General features: G+C 45.6%; 1 protein-coding gene across 1 annotated transcript in view; it reads left to right on the top strand.

Annotated features, from left to right (window-relative positions):
• The window catches only part of ARHGAP45 (Rho GTPase activating protein 45), a 238,609-nt gene that overhangs the window by 210,226 nt on the left and 12,913 nt on the right, over positions 1-15,470 (top strand). The window contains exon 20 of the mRNA XM_053702812.1: positions 15,081-15,304. Coding sequence (XP_053558787.1) covers positions 15,081-15,304 — 224 coding nt within the window. The remainder of the gene's footprint in view (positions 1-15,080; positions 15,305-15,470) is intronic.

Raw genomic sequence — 15,470 nt, 5'->3', positions numbered from 1 at the left:
GAGGATGGATGTCTGGTCTTCGAAAAAACTGTAAGTGGATCGTCAGGGGTTAGGATTAGGTTTTTTAAGGGTTTATTGGGTGGGTTTAATTTTTAGCTTAGGGTTTGTGCACCTTAAAAGAGCTAAATGCCCTTTTAAGTGCAATGCCCATCCAAATGCCCTTTTAAGGGCAATGGTTAGCTTAGGTTTATTTAGATAGAATTTTATTTGGGGGTTTGGTTGTGTGGGTGGTGGATTTTACTGTTGGGGGTTGTTTGTATTTTTTTTACAGGTAAAAGAGCTGATTTCTTTGGGGCAATGCCCACAAAAGGCCCTTTTGAGAGCCATTGGCAGTTTAGTGTAGGCTAGGTTTTTTTTTATTTTGGTGGGCTTTTTTATTTTGATAGGGCTATAAGATTAGGAGTAATTCATTTTTATTTTTGATAATTTCGTTTTTTATTTTGTGTAATTTAGTGTATATTTTTTTTGTAATTTAGATAATTGCATTTTATTACTTTATTTTATTTTATTGTAATGTTAGTTTTTAGTGTAAGGCAGGTTAGGTTTTATTTTACAGGTAACTTTGTATTTATTTTAACTAGGTAGCTAGTAAATATTTAATAACTATTTATACAAATAACTATATTATACAAACTTACCTGTGAAATAAAAATAAAACCTAAGATAGCTACAATATTATAACTATTAGTAATATTGTAGCTAGCTTAGGTTTTATTTTATAGGTAAGTATTTAGTTTTAAATAGAATTTTTTTTAGGTAATAATTGTAAGGTTTATTTTGATTTATTTTAATTATATTTAAGTTAGGGGGTGTTAGGGTTAGACTTAGGCTTAGAGTTATGTTAGGGTTAGGTTTAGGGGTTAATATATTTATGTAGTGATGTGGGAGGCCAGAGGTTTAGGGGTTAATAGTTTACTTTAGTATATTTCATTGTGGGGGGCTTGCGGTTTAGTGGTTAATAGGTTTATTATAGCGGCAGTGTGGGCGGATGGCAGATTAGGGGTTAATAATCTTTAAATAGTGTTTGCGATGCGGGAGGGTAGCGGTTTAGGGGTTAATAGGTTTATTATAGTGGTGACGATGTCGGGGAGTGGCGGAATAGGGGTTAAGAGCAGCAGATTAGAGGTTAATAAATTTATTATAGTGTTTACGATGCGGGAGGGCCTAGGTTTAGGGGTTAATAGGTAGTTTATGGGTGTTAGTGTACTTTTTAACACTTTAGTTATGAGTTTTATGCTACAGATTTGTAACGTAAAATTCATAACTACTGACTTTAGATGGCGGTATGGATCTTGTCAGTATAGGGTGTTCCGCTCACTTTTTGGCCTCCCAGGCAAACTCTTAATACCGGCACCATGGGAGTCCCATTGAAAAATGACTTTTTTTTAAAAAGTGCGGTACTGACATTGTGTAACGGCCAAAAAGATGTGCGGTACAGCTATACCTACAAGACTTGTAATAGCGGCGTTAGGGAAAAAGCAGTGATATGAAGCATAATGATGCTTTTTCACCATAACGCCAAACCCGTAATCTAGCTGTAAGTGTTTTAAGCAGGTTTTAGCATAGGCATTTCTAAAGGATCCTTCAAAGTTCAACTTTCTTCAGACCATTGATCATTTTTAATTTCAAGACCATTACATCCACATTTCATGTGTCTGAGCTTTATGCTCTGTCTTTTAAACCTTCATTCCTGGAAAAGACATCCTAAGGTCAATCACGTAATTCCTTGTGAAAGTGAATCAAAAGATCATGCACACTTCTTTTGTCCAAACCTCAAGAATGATTGTGATGCTCTCCTGTATACGATAGCTGTGGAAAAATCCATTAACCAAAAAGCTAAAAGCTTAAAGTTAGTTTGCTATTTGTGTTCATTGTATCAAAACATCAGTTTCTGTGTGGAGGGGGTTTCTATAAGTTACCTTCACAATTTTTTTTCTTTAAAAGGGAAAAAGCCAACATATGGAAAGCATGTGCCATTTTATTTATCTTAAATGGTAAGCAACAGGTTTTGGAGTCATTGTTTCACAAATATTACAATGAAACACTTCATGGTTTCACAGCTAGGATCCATTCACCTTTCTTAAACACTACACTTTATATACCTAGGTTTTCATAAAAAATAAAAGATCTCCATTCCAGGCAAATAAAACAGAGGACGTGGCTGAGGTGGACTTTCCACTGAAGGTTTTAAAAACTGCCCATTGACTAAAGCAGATGTAGATGCTCTTTTTGTCATATATTGGAGGTCCTTGTAAGAGTCACAGACTTCTGATAGCCTCCTTCTCACTGGCTTTAGTCTGTGTTAGTGTTGCGTCGCACCGCACTGCTCTAGCTGTTGCTAGGGACACGGCGCAACCTGTCTGATTGTTGCCTAGGGGGGAGTCGGCTCCTCTCTGCATGTAGTGGTGACGTTATCGCCACACACTTTCTCCTTCAGAAGCCGGTTAGGATCTCCTGTGGCGCGAATCCTGCGCCTATGTAAGTAACTTCAGTCCTATCTATCACTGCCCAAGTATAGGTGTTACTTATTGTTCTCCTGGGCTGTGCTTATTTGTATGCTGGATTGATATACTGTTGCTGAACCTTGCTTGTCTGACCACTCTGCCTGTTTAACCCTTAACTGCTGGATTGATATACTGTTGCCAAACCCTGCCTGCCTGACCATCCTAGTGATTTACCTCTGGACTGCCTTACTTTTACCAAACCCTGCCTGCTTGACCATCCTAGTGGTTTGCCCCTGAAATGCCTTTCTCTGTTTTCCTGCCTGTTGCCGCCAAGGACTGTCCTGCCTGTGGTAAGTGCCACTTATCTCATCTTGCATACCTTCTCTGCTCTGGGATATTCCCTATCATTCCGGCTCGACGCTGGGATAACAAGACTACTGGCCGAGTTCGGTCTGATAGAGGAATATCCCACAAGCATCACAGTTAGTTGCTCCTTCTCCTGCCGCTGAACACTCTGTATGTTCATTTGAGCAGCTCACAGTGATTCTTCATTAAAGGGGTTGTGCAAAGCAGCTACGTGGTCCTAATTGCATACATTTTACAAGATCTGTTGTTTCAACATTTTCCTCTCAACTAACACAGAATTCAGTGTGAGTTTTGTCATTGACTCTCATAGTTACTTCTATTTCTGGCCCTGTGGTGTCTTGGTCTGATCTGACCTCCCTGAAGATGATTTCTACTTCTTTCATTGGTAATGAATCATCTCCTGCTTCATGTGCTGTCATATTGACCATGAGGGAACACAATATTGTATTGTTATTATTCTTCTATTTTCCTGTTCTATTTCTTTTTTACCTATCCTTTTCTCCCTTCCATATGGGAAATACAGATGAGTAAAGTCGGTTAAAGTAAAATGTGATGAGACAAAGATAGAAGAATAAACATGTGAATGCTCCTGCTCCCCACAGCTCTCTCTCTGCTCCCCACTGATCTTCCCACAGCTCTCTCTCTCTGCTCCCCACTGATCTTCCGGCAGCTTTCTCTATGATCCCCACTGATCTTCCCACAGCTCTCTCTCTGCTCCCCACTGATCTTCCCACAGCTCTCTCTCTCTGCTCCCCACTGATCTTCCCACAGCTCTCTCTCTGCTCCCCACTGATCTTCCCGCAGCTCTCTCTATGATCCCCACTGATCTTCCCACAGCTCTCTCTGCTCCCCACTGATCTTCCCACAGCTCTCTCTCTCTGCTCCCCTGTGACCTTCCCACAGCTCTCTCTCTGCTCCCCACTGATCTTCCCACAGCTCTCTCTCTGCTCCCCACTGATCATCCCACAGCTCTCTCTCTGCTCCCCACTGATCATCCCACAGCTCTCTCTCTGCTCCCCACTGATCTTCCCACAGCTCTCTCTCTGCTCCCCACTGATCATCCCACAGCTCTCTCTCTGCTCCCCACTGATCATCCCACAGCTCTCTCTCTGCTCCCCACTGATCTTCCCACAGCTCTCTCTATGCTCCCCACTGATCTTCCTGCAGCTCTCTCTATGCTCCCCACTGATCTTCCCGCAGCTCTCTCTATGCTCCCCACTGATCTTCCCGCAGCTCTCTCTATGCTCCCCACTGATCTTCCCACAGCTCTCTCTATGCTCCCCACTGATCTTCCCAGAGCTCTCTCTATGATCCCCACTGATCTTCCCACAGCTCTCTCTTTGCTCCCCACTGATCTTCCCGCAGCTCTCTCTATGCTCCCCACTGATCTTCCCACAGCTCTCTCTATGCTCCCCACTGATCTTCCCACAGCTCTCTCTGCTCCCCTGTGACCTTCCCACAGCTCTCTCTCTCTACTCGCCACTGATCTTCCCACAGCTCTCTCTCTCTCTGCTCCCCAGTGACAATCCCACAGCTCTCTCTTCTCCCCAGTGACCATTCCACAGCTCTCTCTGCTCCCCACTGACCATCCCACAGCTATCTACGCTCCCTACAGCTCTCTCTTTGCTTCCCAGTAACAATTCCACAGATCTCTCTCTGTGCTCCCCAGTGACTATGCCACAGCTCTCTTTCTCTCTCCTCCCCACTCACCATCCTACAGCTCTTTCTCTGCTTCCCACTGACCTCCCCACAGCTCTTTCTCTGCTTCCCACTGACCTCCCCACAGCTCTTTCTCTGCTCCCCAGTGACCATCCCATGGCTCTCTCTCTCTCTCTGCTCCCTACTGACCATTCCACAGCTCTCTCTCTGCTCCTCAGTGACCATACCACAGCTCTCTCTCTGCTCTCCAGTGACCATTCCACATCTCTCCTCTGCTCCCCAGTGACCATACCACAGCTCTCTCTCTGCTCCCCAGTGACCATTCCACAGCTCTTTCTCTGCTAACCAGTGACCATTCCACATCTCTCCTCTGCTCCCAAGTGACCACACCACAGCTCTTTCTGCTTCCCAGTGACCATACCACAGATCTCTCTCTGCTCCTAAGTGACCATACCACAGCTCTCTCTCTCTGTTCCCTACTGACCATACCACAGATCTCTCTCTGCTCCCCAGTAACCATACCACAGCTCTCTCTCTGCTTCCTACTGACCATTCCACAGCTCTCTCTCTCTGCTCCCCAGTGACCATTCCACAGCTCTTTCTCTGCTAACCAGGGACCATTCCACATCTCTCCTCTGCTCCCAAGTGACCACACCACAGCTCTTTCTGCTTCCCAGTGACCATACCACAGATCTGTCTCTGCTCCCTACTGACCATACCACAGATCTCTCTCTGCTCCCCAGTAACCATACCACAGCTCTCTCTCTGCTTCCTACTGACCATTTCACAGCTCTCTCTCTGCTCCCCAGTGACCATACCACAGCTCTCTCTCTGCTCCCTACTGACCATTCCACAGCTCTCTCTCTGCTCCCCAGTAACCATACCACAGATCTCTCTCTGCTCCTAAGTGACAATACCACAGCTCTCTCTCTCTGCTCCCTACTGACCATACCACAGCTCTCTCTGCTCCCCAGTGACCATACCACAGCTCTCTCTCTGCTCCCTACTGACCATTCCACAGCTCTCTCTCTCTGCTCCCCAGTAATCATACCACAAATCTCTCTCTGCTCCTAAGTGACAATGCCACAGCTCTCTCTCTCTCTCAGCTCCCCACTGATCTTCCCACAGCTCTCTCTCTCTGCTCCCCACTGATCTTCCCACAGCTCTCTCTGCTCCCCACTGACCTTCCCACAACTCTCTCTATGCTCCCCACTGATCTTCCCACAGCTCTCTCTATGCTCCCCACTGATCTTCCCGCAGCTCTCTCTATGCTCCCCACTGATCTTCCCGCAGCTCTCTCTATGCTCCCCACTGATCTTCCCACAGCTCTCTCTCTCTACTCACCACTGACCTTCCCACTGATATTCCCACAGCTCTCTCTCTCTGCTCCCCAGTGACAATCCCACAGCTCTCTCTTCTCCCCAGTGACCATTCCACAGCTCTCTCTGCTCCCCACTGACCATCCCACAGCTATCTACGCTCCCTACAGCTCTCTCTTTGCTTCCCAGTAACAATTCCACAGCTCTCTCTCTGTGCTCCCCAGTGACTATGCCACAGCTCTTTCTCTCTGCTCCCCACTCACCATCCTACAGCTCTTTCTCTGCTTCCCACTGACCTCCCCACATCTCTTTCTCTGCTCCCCAGTGACCATTCCACAGCTCGCTCTCTGCTAACCAGTGACCATTCCACATCTCTCCTCTGCTTCCCAGTGACCACACCACAGCTCTCTCTGCTTCCCAGTGACCATACCACAAATCTCTCTCTGCTCCTAAGTGACCATACCACATCTCTCTCTCTCTGCTCCCTACTGACCATACCACAGATCTCTCTCTGCTCCCCAGTAACCATACCACAGCTCTCTCTCTGCTCCCTACTGACCATTCCACAGCTCTCTCTCTGCTCCCCAGTGACCATACCACAGCTCTCTCTCTCTCTGCTCCCTACTGACAATTCCACAGCTCTCTCTCTGCTCCCCAGTAACCATACCACAGCTCTCTCTCTGCTCCCTACTGACCATTCCACAGCTCTCTCTCTGCTCCCCAGTAACCATACCACAGATCTCTCTCTGCTCCTAAGTGACAAAACCACAGCTCTCTCTCTCTGCTCCCTACTGACCATTCCACAGCTCTCTCTCTGCTCCCCAGTAACCATACCACAGAACTCTCTCTGCTCCTAAGTGACAATACCACAGCTCTCTCTCTCTGCGCCCTACTGACCATACCACAGCTCTCTCTGCTCCCCAGTGACCATACCACAGCTCTCTCTCTCTGCTCCCTACTGACCATTCCACAGCTCTCTCTCTGCTCCCCAGTAACCATACCACAGATCTCTCTCTGCTCCTAAGTGACAAAACCACAGCTCTCTCTCTCTCTGCTCCCTACTGACCATTCCACAGATCTCTCTCTGCTCCCCAGTAACCATACCACAGCTCTCTCTCTCTCTCTCTCTCTCTGCTTCCCAGTGACCATACCACAGCTTTCTCTCTCTGCTTCCCAGTGACCATACCACAGATATCTCTCTGCTCCCCAGTGACCATTCCACAGCTCTCTCTCTGCTCGCCAGTGAACATTCCACAGCTCTCTCTCTGCTTCCCAGTGACCATACCACAGCTCTCTCTCTCTGCTCCCTATGGACCACACCACAGCTCTCTCTCTCTGCTCCTCACTCACCATCCCACATCTCTCTCTGTTCCCCAGTGACCATACCACAGCTCTCTCTCTGTTCCCCAGTGACCATTCCACAGCTCTCTCTGCTCCCCAGTGACCATACCACAGCTCTCTCTCTGCTCCCCAGTGACCATTCCACAGCTCTCTCTCTGCTCCCCAGTGACCATACCACAGATCTTTCTCTGCTTCCCAGTGACCATACCACAGATCTCTCTCTGCTCCTCACTCACCATCCCACAGATCTCTCTCTGTTCCCCAGTGACCATTCCACAGCTCTCTCTCTCTCTGCTTCTCAGTGACCATACCACAGATCTCTCTCTGCTCCCGAGTGACCACACCACAGCTCTCTCTCTCTCTGCTCCTCACTCACCATCCTACAGCTCTCTCTGTTCCCCAGTGACCATTCCAAAGCTCTCCCTGCTCCCCAGTGACCATACCACAGCTCTCTCTGCTCCCCAGTGACCATACCAAAGCTCTCTCTCTCTCTGCTCCCTACTGACCATTCCACAGCTCTCTCTCTGCTCCCCAGTAACCATACCACAGCTCTCTCTCTGCTTTCCAGTGACCATACCACAGATCTCTCTCTGCTTCCCAGTGACCATACCACAGATCTCTCTCTGCTTCCCAGTGACCATACCACAGATCTCTCTCTGCTCCCCAGTGACCATACCACAGATCTCTCTCTGCTCCCAAGTGACCATACCACAGCTCTCTCTGCTCCCGAGTGACCACACCACAGCTCTCTCTCTGCTCCTCACTTACCATCCCACAGCTCTCTCTGTTCCCCAGTGACCATTCCACCGCTCTCTCTGTTCCCCAGTGACCATACCACAGCTCTCTCTCTGTTCCCCAGTGACCATTCCACAGCTCTCTCTGCTCCACAGTGACCATACCACAGCTCTCTCTCTGCTCTCCAGTGACCATTCCACAGCTCTCTCTGCTCCCCAGTGACGTTCCCACAGTTCTCTTTCTTTTCCCCCCAGATCATTTTACCCGTTATATCTCCTCACATTCTCTTTCTCTGCTTCCCACTGACCATTCCACAGCTCTGTCTCTGCTCCACAGTGACCATACCACAGCTCTCTCTCTGCTCCTCACTCACCATTCCACAGCTCTCTCTCTGCTCCCCAGTGACCATCCCACAGCTCTCTCTCTCTGCTCCCTAGTGACCATACCATAGATCTCTCTGCTCCCTACTGACCATTCCACAGCTCTCTCTGCTCCCCAGTGACCATTCCACAGCTCTCTCTCTGCTCACCAGTGAACATTCCACAGCTCTCTCTCTGCTTCCTACGGACCATTCCACAGCTCTCTCTGCTCCCCAGTAACCATACCACAGCTCTCTCTGCTCCCCAGTAACCATACCACAGCTCTCTCTGCTCCCAAGTAACCATACCACAGCTCTCTCTGCTCCCCAGTAACCATACCACAGCTCTCTCCACTCCCCAGTAACCATACCACAGCGCTCTCTGCTCCCCAGTAACCATACCACAGCTCTCTCTCTGCTCCCCAGTAACCATACCACAGCTCTATCTCTGCTCCCCAGTGACCATACCACAGCTCTATCTCTGCTCCCCAGTGACCATACCACAGCTCTATCTCTGCTCCCCAGTGACCATACCACAGCTCTATCTCTGCTCCCCAGTGACCATACCACAGCTCTATCTCTGCTCCCCAGTGACCATACCACAGCTCTATCTCTGCTCCCCAGTGACCATACCACAGCTCTCTCTCTCTGCTCCCCAGTGACCATAGCACAGCTCTCTCTCTGCTCCCCAGTGACCATACCACCATACCACAGCTCTATCTCTGCTCCCCAGTAACCATACCACAGCTCTCTCTGCTCCCCAGTAACCATACCACAGCGCTCTCTGCTCCCCAGTAACCATTCCACAGCTCTCTCTGCTCCCCAGTGACCATACCACAGCTCTCTCTCTGCTCCCCAGTGACCATACCACAGCTCTCTCTCTGCTCCCAAGTGACCATACCACAGCTCTATCTCTGCTCCCCAGTGACCATACCACAGATCTCTCTCTGCTCCCCAGTGACCATACCACATCTCTCTCTCTCTCTGCTCCCTACTGACCATTCCACAGCTCTATCTCTGCTCCCCAGTGGCCATACAACAGATCTCTCTCTACTCCCCAGTGACCATACAATAGATCTCTCTCTGCTCCCTACTGACCATTCCTCAGCTCTCTCTCTCTGCTCCCCAGTGACCATACAACAGATCTCTCTCTGTTCCCTACTGACCATTCCACAGCTCTCTCTGCTCCCCAGTTACCTTTCCACAGCTCTCTCACTGCTCCCCAGTGACCATTCCACAGCTCTCTCTCTGCTTCCCAGTGACCATAACATAGCTCTCTCTCTGCTCCCCAGTGACCATTCCACAGCTCTCTTTCTGCTCCCCAGTGACCATACCACAGCTCTCTCTCTCTGCTCCCTATGGACCATTCCACAGCTCTCTCTGCTCCCAGTAACCATACCACAGCTCGCTCTCTGCTCCCCAGTAACCATACCACAGCTCTCTCTGCTCCCCAGTGACCATACCACAGCTCTCTCTCTGATCCCCAGTGACCATACCACAGCTCTCTCTCTGATACCCAGTGACCATTCCACAGCTCTCTCTGCTCCCCAGTGACCATACCACAGCTCTCTCTCTGTTCCCCAGTGACCATTCCACAGCTCTTGCTCTCTGCTCCCCTGTAACCATTCCACACCTCTCTCTGCTCCCCAGTGACCATACCACAGCTCTCTCTCTGATCCCAGGGCCCAGTGACCATTCCACAGCTCTCTCTGCTCCCCAGTGACCATACCATAGCTCTCTCTGCTCCCCAGTGACCATTCCACAGCTCTCTTTCTGCTCCCCAGTGACCATACCACAGCTCTCTCTCTCTGCTCCCTATGGACCATTCCACAGCTCTCTCTGCTCCCAGTAACCATACCACAGCTCGCTCTCTGCTCCCCAGTAACCATACCACGGCTCTCTCTGCTCCCCAGTGACCATACCACAGCTCTCTCTCTGATCCCCAGTGACCATACCACAGCTCTCTCTCTGATACCCAGTGACCATTCCACAGCTCTCTCTGCTCCCCAGTGACCATACCACAGCTCTCTCTCTGTTCCCCAGTGACCATTCCACAGCTCTTGCTCTCTGCTCCCCTGTAACCATTCCACACCTCTCTCTGCTCCCCAGTGACCATACCACAGCTCTCTCTCTGATCCCAGGGCCCAGTGACCATTCCACAGCTCTCTCTGCTCCCCAGTGACCATACCATAGCTCTCTCTGCTCCCCAGTGACCATTCCACAGCTCTCTCTGCTCCCCAGTGACCTTCTCACAGTTCTCTTTCTTTTCTCCCATATCATTTTACCCCTTATATCTCCTCACATAAAATGATACATTTCTCTCCCCTTCCCTACACACCATAACATATCACTCTTCTTTCCTGCACAGGCCATCCCCCCCTACTCTCCTCACCAACTTTCATATACCTTTGCCTCACACTATCAGGCACTCAATACCCAGACCATCACAATCATGTCTATGCTATCCCTTCAATTATAATGCTAGCTATTACCAAATATGGTTTATTTAGTAAAGTTAGTAAGCATTGGTTTAGTGTGTATCTATATTACCTATTCAAGGTAAAGGGACAGTCAACACCAGAATTGTTATTGTTTAAAAAGATAGATAATCCCTTTATTACCCATTTCTCAGTTTTGCATAACCAACACTGTTATATTAATATACTTTTTACCTCTGTGATTACCTTGTATCTAGGAACCTTCTTCCAGCCCCCTGATCACATTACTTTTTATTTATTATCTATTGACTTTCATTTTAGCCAATTAGTGCAGTGTCTGCCACAAGCCACAGGCGTGATCATAATGTTATCTATATTGACATGAACTAGCACTCCCCTGTTGTGAAAAGCAAATAAAAAAGCATGTGATAAGAGGCAGCCTTCAAGGGCTTAGAAATTATCATATGAGCCTTCCTAGCTTTAGCTATTAACTAAGAATACCAAGGGAACAAAGCAAAATTGGTGGTAAAAGTAAATTGGAAAGTTGTTTAAAATGACATGCCCTGTTTGAAACATGAAAGTTTTTTTGGACTTGACTGTCCCTTTAAATATTTATGTTTATGATACCTGTGAAGAAAGAGATGTAATGGTAAGTAAGTGATTATAAAGTATGTCACTGAGCTGGGTATTTGCAGCTTCCTTTTAAATGCACTTATAAGCATTCAGCTGTGGGGATAGTTTCTAGCTTGCCTCCTTTGCCTGCTTTCATACTTTGGTCTTTTCTTTTATCTATCCCTAAAACGGAACCTGGAAATCATTTTAAATACTAAGCTTCAACTTAATCGATTTTCTAAAACCAGAGTATAAATAAAAAATAATTTAAGTGTCAATCTTAACTCTAATTTCCCCTATGCAGCCAAGCGCTACACGGACACAGATCACTGTTAAAAAGTATACAGAGACTTTGTATTGATCTGTTTTGCTTTCACCTTGTTGTTATCCCTGGATGAATAATGACACCTATCTTTTGCAGTGCCGTGAAAGTAGGAAGGCCCCCGGCACCTTCTGTGTTTGTGCAGACAGTCACTTATTATGTGTGGCAGAGCTGAAGCTCTGTTGCCTACACTTATAGGAAGAGTGCTGGGCATAAGGCCAAATAAAAATCTATTGTTTCATTTTGATGCTTCAGTTAAAAAAGATGAGTTCTGCTTCAGGTTATGGTAACTACAGTAAAAAAAAAAAATCCCCCTGAAGGACGAGATAGGTCACACGATCAATAAGTGCTAAGCACAACTCTGTGCATACAAGAATACAGTGGGTTGGGGCAGTGTATGGTTACAACATTGTGTAGAATAAGTTAAATGTTTCTTGGGAATATCATTGCTTTGTATCACTTGTTTTGGCAGATGCTTGGGATGTCATTTCTTATATGTCTCAGTCAATGAGCTGTCCACAGTCTGCTTAGCGGGAAACCGCAGAGCAAGTGTCACTGTGTCTGACATACCACAGTCCCTTCAGTCTTCTTAATTGTATAAATTCTAGTGATTAAATGTCAGCATGATACACACAGACAACAATTAGCCTGGCATGAGCGGCCAAATAGCTTGTTACTACCAGATGCTATGTTCTCAAAGTCACCAGAGCAGTTAAGTTAAACTAAGCAGGAGGAAATTCAGACATGCACAAGGCCTGATTTTGGGGGGGAAATTTACATGAGCAAATTGAGGAAAGGTTCTCTGCACGCAGGGGCGTATTTTGGCCTAGGCAAACAAGGCACTTGCCTAGGGAGGCAGATTTGAGGAGGGGCAGTCTCGCTACACACACACTCACTACACCCACATATGCATGCACCCTGCACTACACACTCACTGCACCACACACACATACTCACCATATAATGGAAATGCCATTAAAAAAAAGTTACATTACACCCTCACCAAAAATATGGCCAAAAACTCCTAAAACCTGGACAGGGGTGGGCAGCAGAATTTTGAGTGCCTAGGGCAGCACAAAACTTAAACACGCCAATGATCTTGAGGAATCCCTTTCAACAAAACAGTGGCAAAAAAACTTTCAGTCTAAAAAACTAAACTTGTTTTAAGACATGGAAATGATTCCTCTTTTGAATATTAATGTGCTAACAGATTTGCCAATTTGTGACAGTCTATCACCATCAGGCAGTACCACAGAGGATGCGGGTTGAGAAAGGTGATTGTTTAAAGGCACCAAATGCCAAAGCTGAAATGTAATTGCAATTGTTATGGCAATCACTTGAGAATATCATTTATGCATATAGTTATACCAGCTGAAAGGCTTTTTCGTTTCAGATTAGTTACATGCTCCATTTAAGTGGGTGTTGTTAAGTTTTCTGGCCTACCCTTAACCCTGGAGGCGTGCGCATGCGCAGACACACTAATGAAAGGCGATTGTTTTGTGTCAATCACAAGATATCAAACCTGCATGTGTGTGCATATTATACTGCTTTTAATGGATTAGGGCTTTTACCTTTATATAGCACAGAGCATACAACATATGAGGAAGGACTAGAGGTGCATTTTCATACACACATAAGCAGTGATTTTACATTTAGACAGTTTACTGTTGTGTCTTTCATTATCCATACTGTAATCAACAAAACCCTCTCTGTATTTTTCACCTATGGACAGGTACAGACTAAAGAATATGGCATAGTAAGCAGCATGGGCCTTGTATGTTATCATGATCCTGTCAATCACTCCCTTGGTATAATTTACTAATCTGTAGTAAGCGGTTATATCTATGGAGAAAGAAATGAGTTTCATTTGGTATTTATTTTCTTATGAAGCCAGACATAATATGAATTCCTCATTGTTGTGCTGTAGCCTAGTGCCGTTACTAATTAGGAGCCATGACTAGTGATGGGAAAAATGTTTTGGCACATTTAATGAAAAAATAATCAATGCTTAAAGGGACGTGAAAGCCCATTTTTATTTTATGATTCAATTATTTATTGAATTTACAATGAAAACAAAAAAGTTTCTGATTTACTTCTTTTATCATATTTACTTTGTTCTCATGGTATTCTTTGTTAAGGACAATACCTAGATAGGTAGTGTGCAGGTGTCTGGAGAAATATATGGCAGCAGTTTTTTGCAAGAGTGCTTTTGAACACTAGATGACAGCAGTGTCTGATCAACGTATAATATTTAAAAGGATTCTGCTGCCTTACAGTGGTTCAGACACATACACCCTCCTGTGCCTTCCTACCTGCTTTTAAACAAAGGATACCAAACAGAACAAAGTACATTTTATAATAGAAGTAAATTAGACATTTTTAGTTTTGTTTTTTAACTGTACGCTATGGGCTGTATTTAATTATCAAGCAGCAATTGCTGCTTCAGAGGCCCATCATTTCAGGATTGCCTGAAACGAAAGTTTAGAAGCTGCTAAAAGGTGGCAGATTAAAATCATCCCAATCCGATATGATCAGGATGATTGACAGTCCGTGCTAGCGGCCGATTGGTCCCAGTGAGCAAGGGCGGAATAGCACAAGCATTTCTGGCAAAATGCTTTGTGCAGTGTCAAATGTGGACAGTGGTTACTGTCGGCCCGCAGTGATGTCGAGCATACATGAATAATGTCCGCTCGACTATTGTTAAATGGAGCCCTATGTAAATTATAAAAGACAAATTTGGGGTTTCATGTCCTTTTTAATGTTTGTTAAGCCTTAAACTTTTGTTTTTTTAAAACAAATGTTACTTTTCTCTGTATTGAATGTAACATTTAAACACTGAATACAGCAATCACTTTGAAACACACACATTCTAAGTACTGTAATTTAATTTTGCATGTAGGTGGTTATGGACTTCAATGTAGGTTTGTAAGAATCAACATTCAAATGTTACATCCATTACAGCAGAATGTAACATCTGTTTTAAGAACAAATAGAATAAATGTCACAAAGAACATTTTTTTAAGAGAGCCAATTTGGTCATCCTGAGCTGAGGACTTATTAGGGATGGGCACTGAAAAGGAGGTGACAGTATTGCCCTCAGATTTAGAGATACCAGTGTTGGAGGTAAGTTGTCTGTTCATGTCATGGAAACTCTTGCAATGTCAGAATCTGTAAAGGGCATAAATCTGGCTAAATCCTTGCACATTTGAATGTTGTTTATATATAACTTATTTAGATTCACATGACCGACAAAAAGTAATTATTCTGATTTGCTATAAAAATCAAGATTTTGTGAATCTATCTCATGCTATGAAGAAGATATAAATCCGGATAGGTTGGTAAAAGTTTAGTTGGCTGTTCCACACATTGTAAAGTAAAAGCAAACCTATGGTGTGTAGGTTTATCAACAAACAATGATGTATTTATATTAATGCAGTAGATGTGGCAAATAGAAAATGAACAAACCAGTTCTCTTAACTCTTTCAGCTTCCAGAGCCCATCATGCCATTCAGACTGTATAATGGTCTGATGGGGCTGGCTAAGGAAAGTCTGCGGGGTACTGAGGCAGGGAGAGGGCCCAGACTTGAGGACAAGGGCCCAGACACAGAACTTGAGGTTATGAACATGGTGATGAAGTTAATAGAGCTGCTGAAGGAATTGCCACCAGAGAACAGAGCCACCCTCCACTATCTAATAAAGCATCTCTGCAGGTGTGTGTAGGGTTGGGACAACTGGGGAAAGGCTAGAAATGAGGGGGGGTGAAAGCAAATTAAACAAGTGGTGGTTAATAGAGCATGATATTAAAGGGGCATTAAAGTATTTGATTTTTTTTATATGCATAGTATATCTCTGTACCCAATTTGCAGCATACTTAAA

The sequence above is a fragment of the Bombina bombina genome, chromosome 2 (genome assembly GCF_027579735.1).
Source record: "Bombina bombina isolate aBomBom1 chromosome 2, aBomBom1.pri, whole genome shotgun sequence".
NCBI classification, from domain to species: Eukaryota; Metazoa; Chordata; class Amphibia; order Anura; family Bombinatoridae; genus Bombina; species Bombina bombina.
The sequence above is the reverse complement of the archived record's forward strand: the minus strand, read 5'-3'. Positions and strand labels throughout refer to the sequence as shown.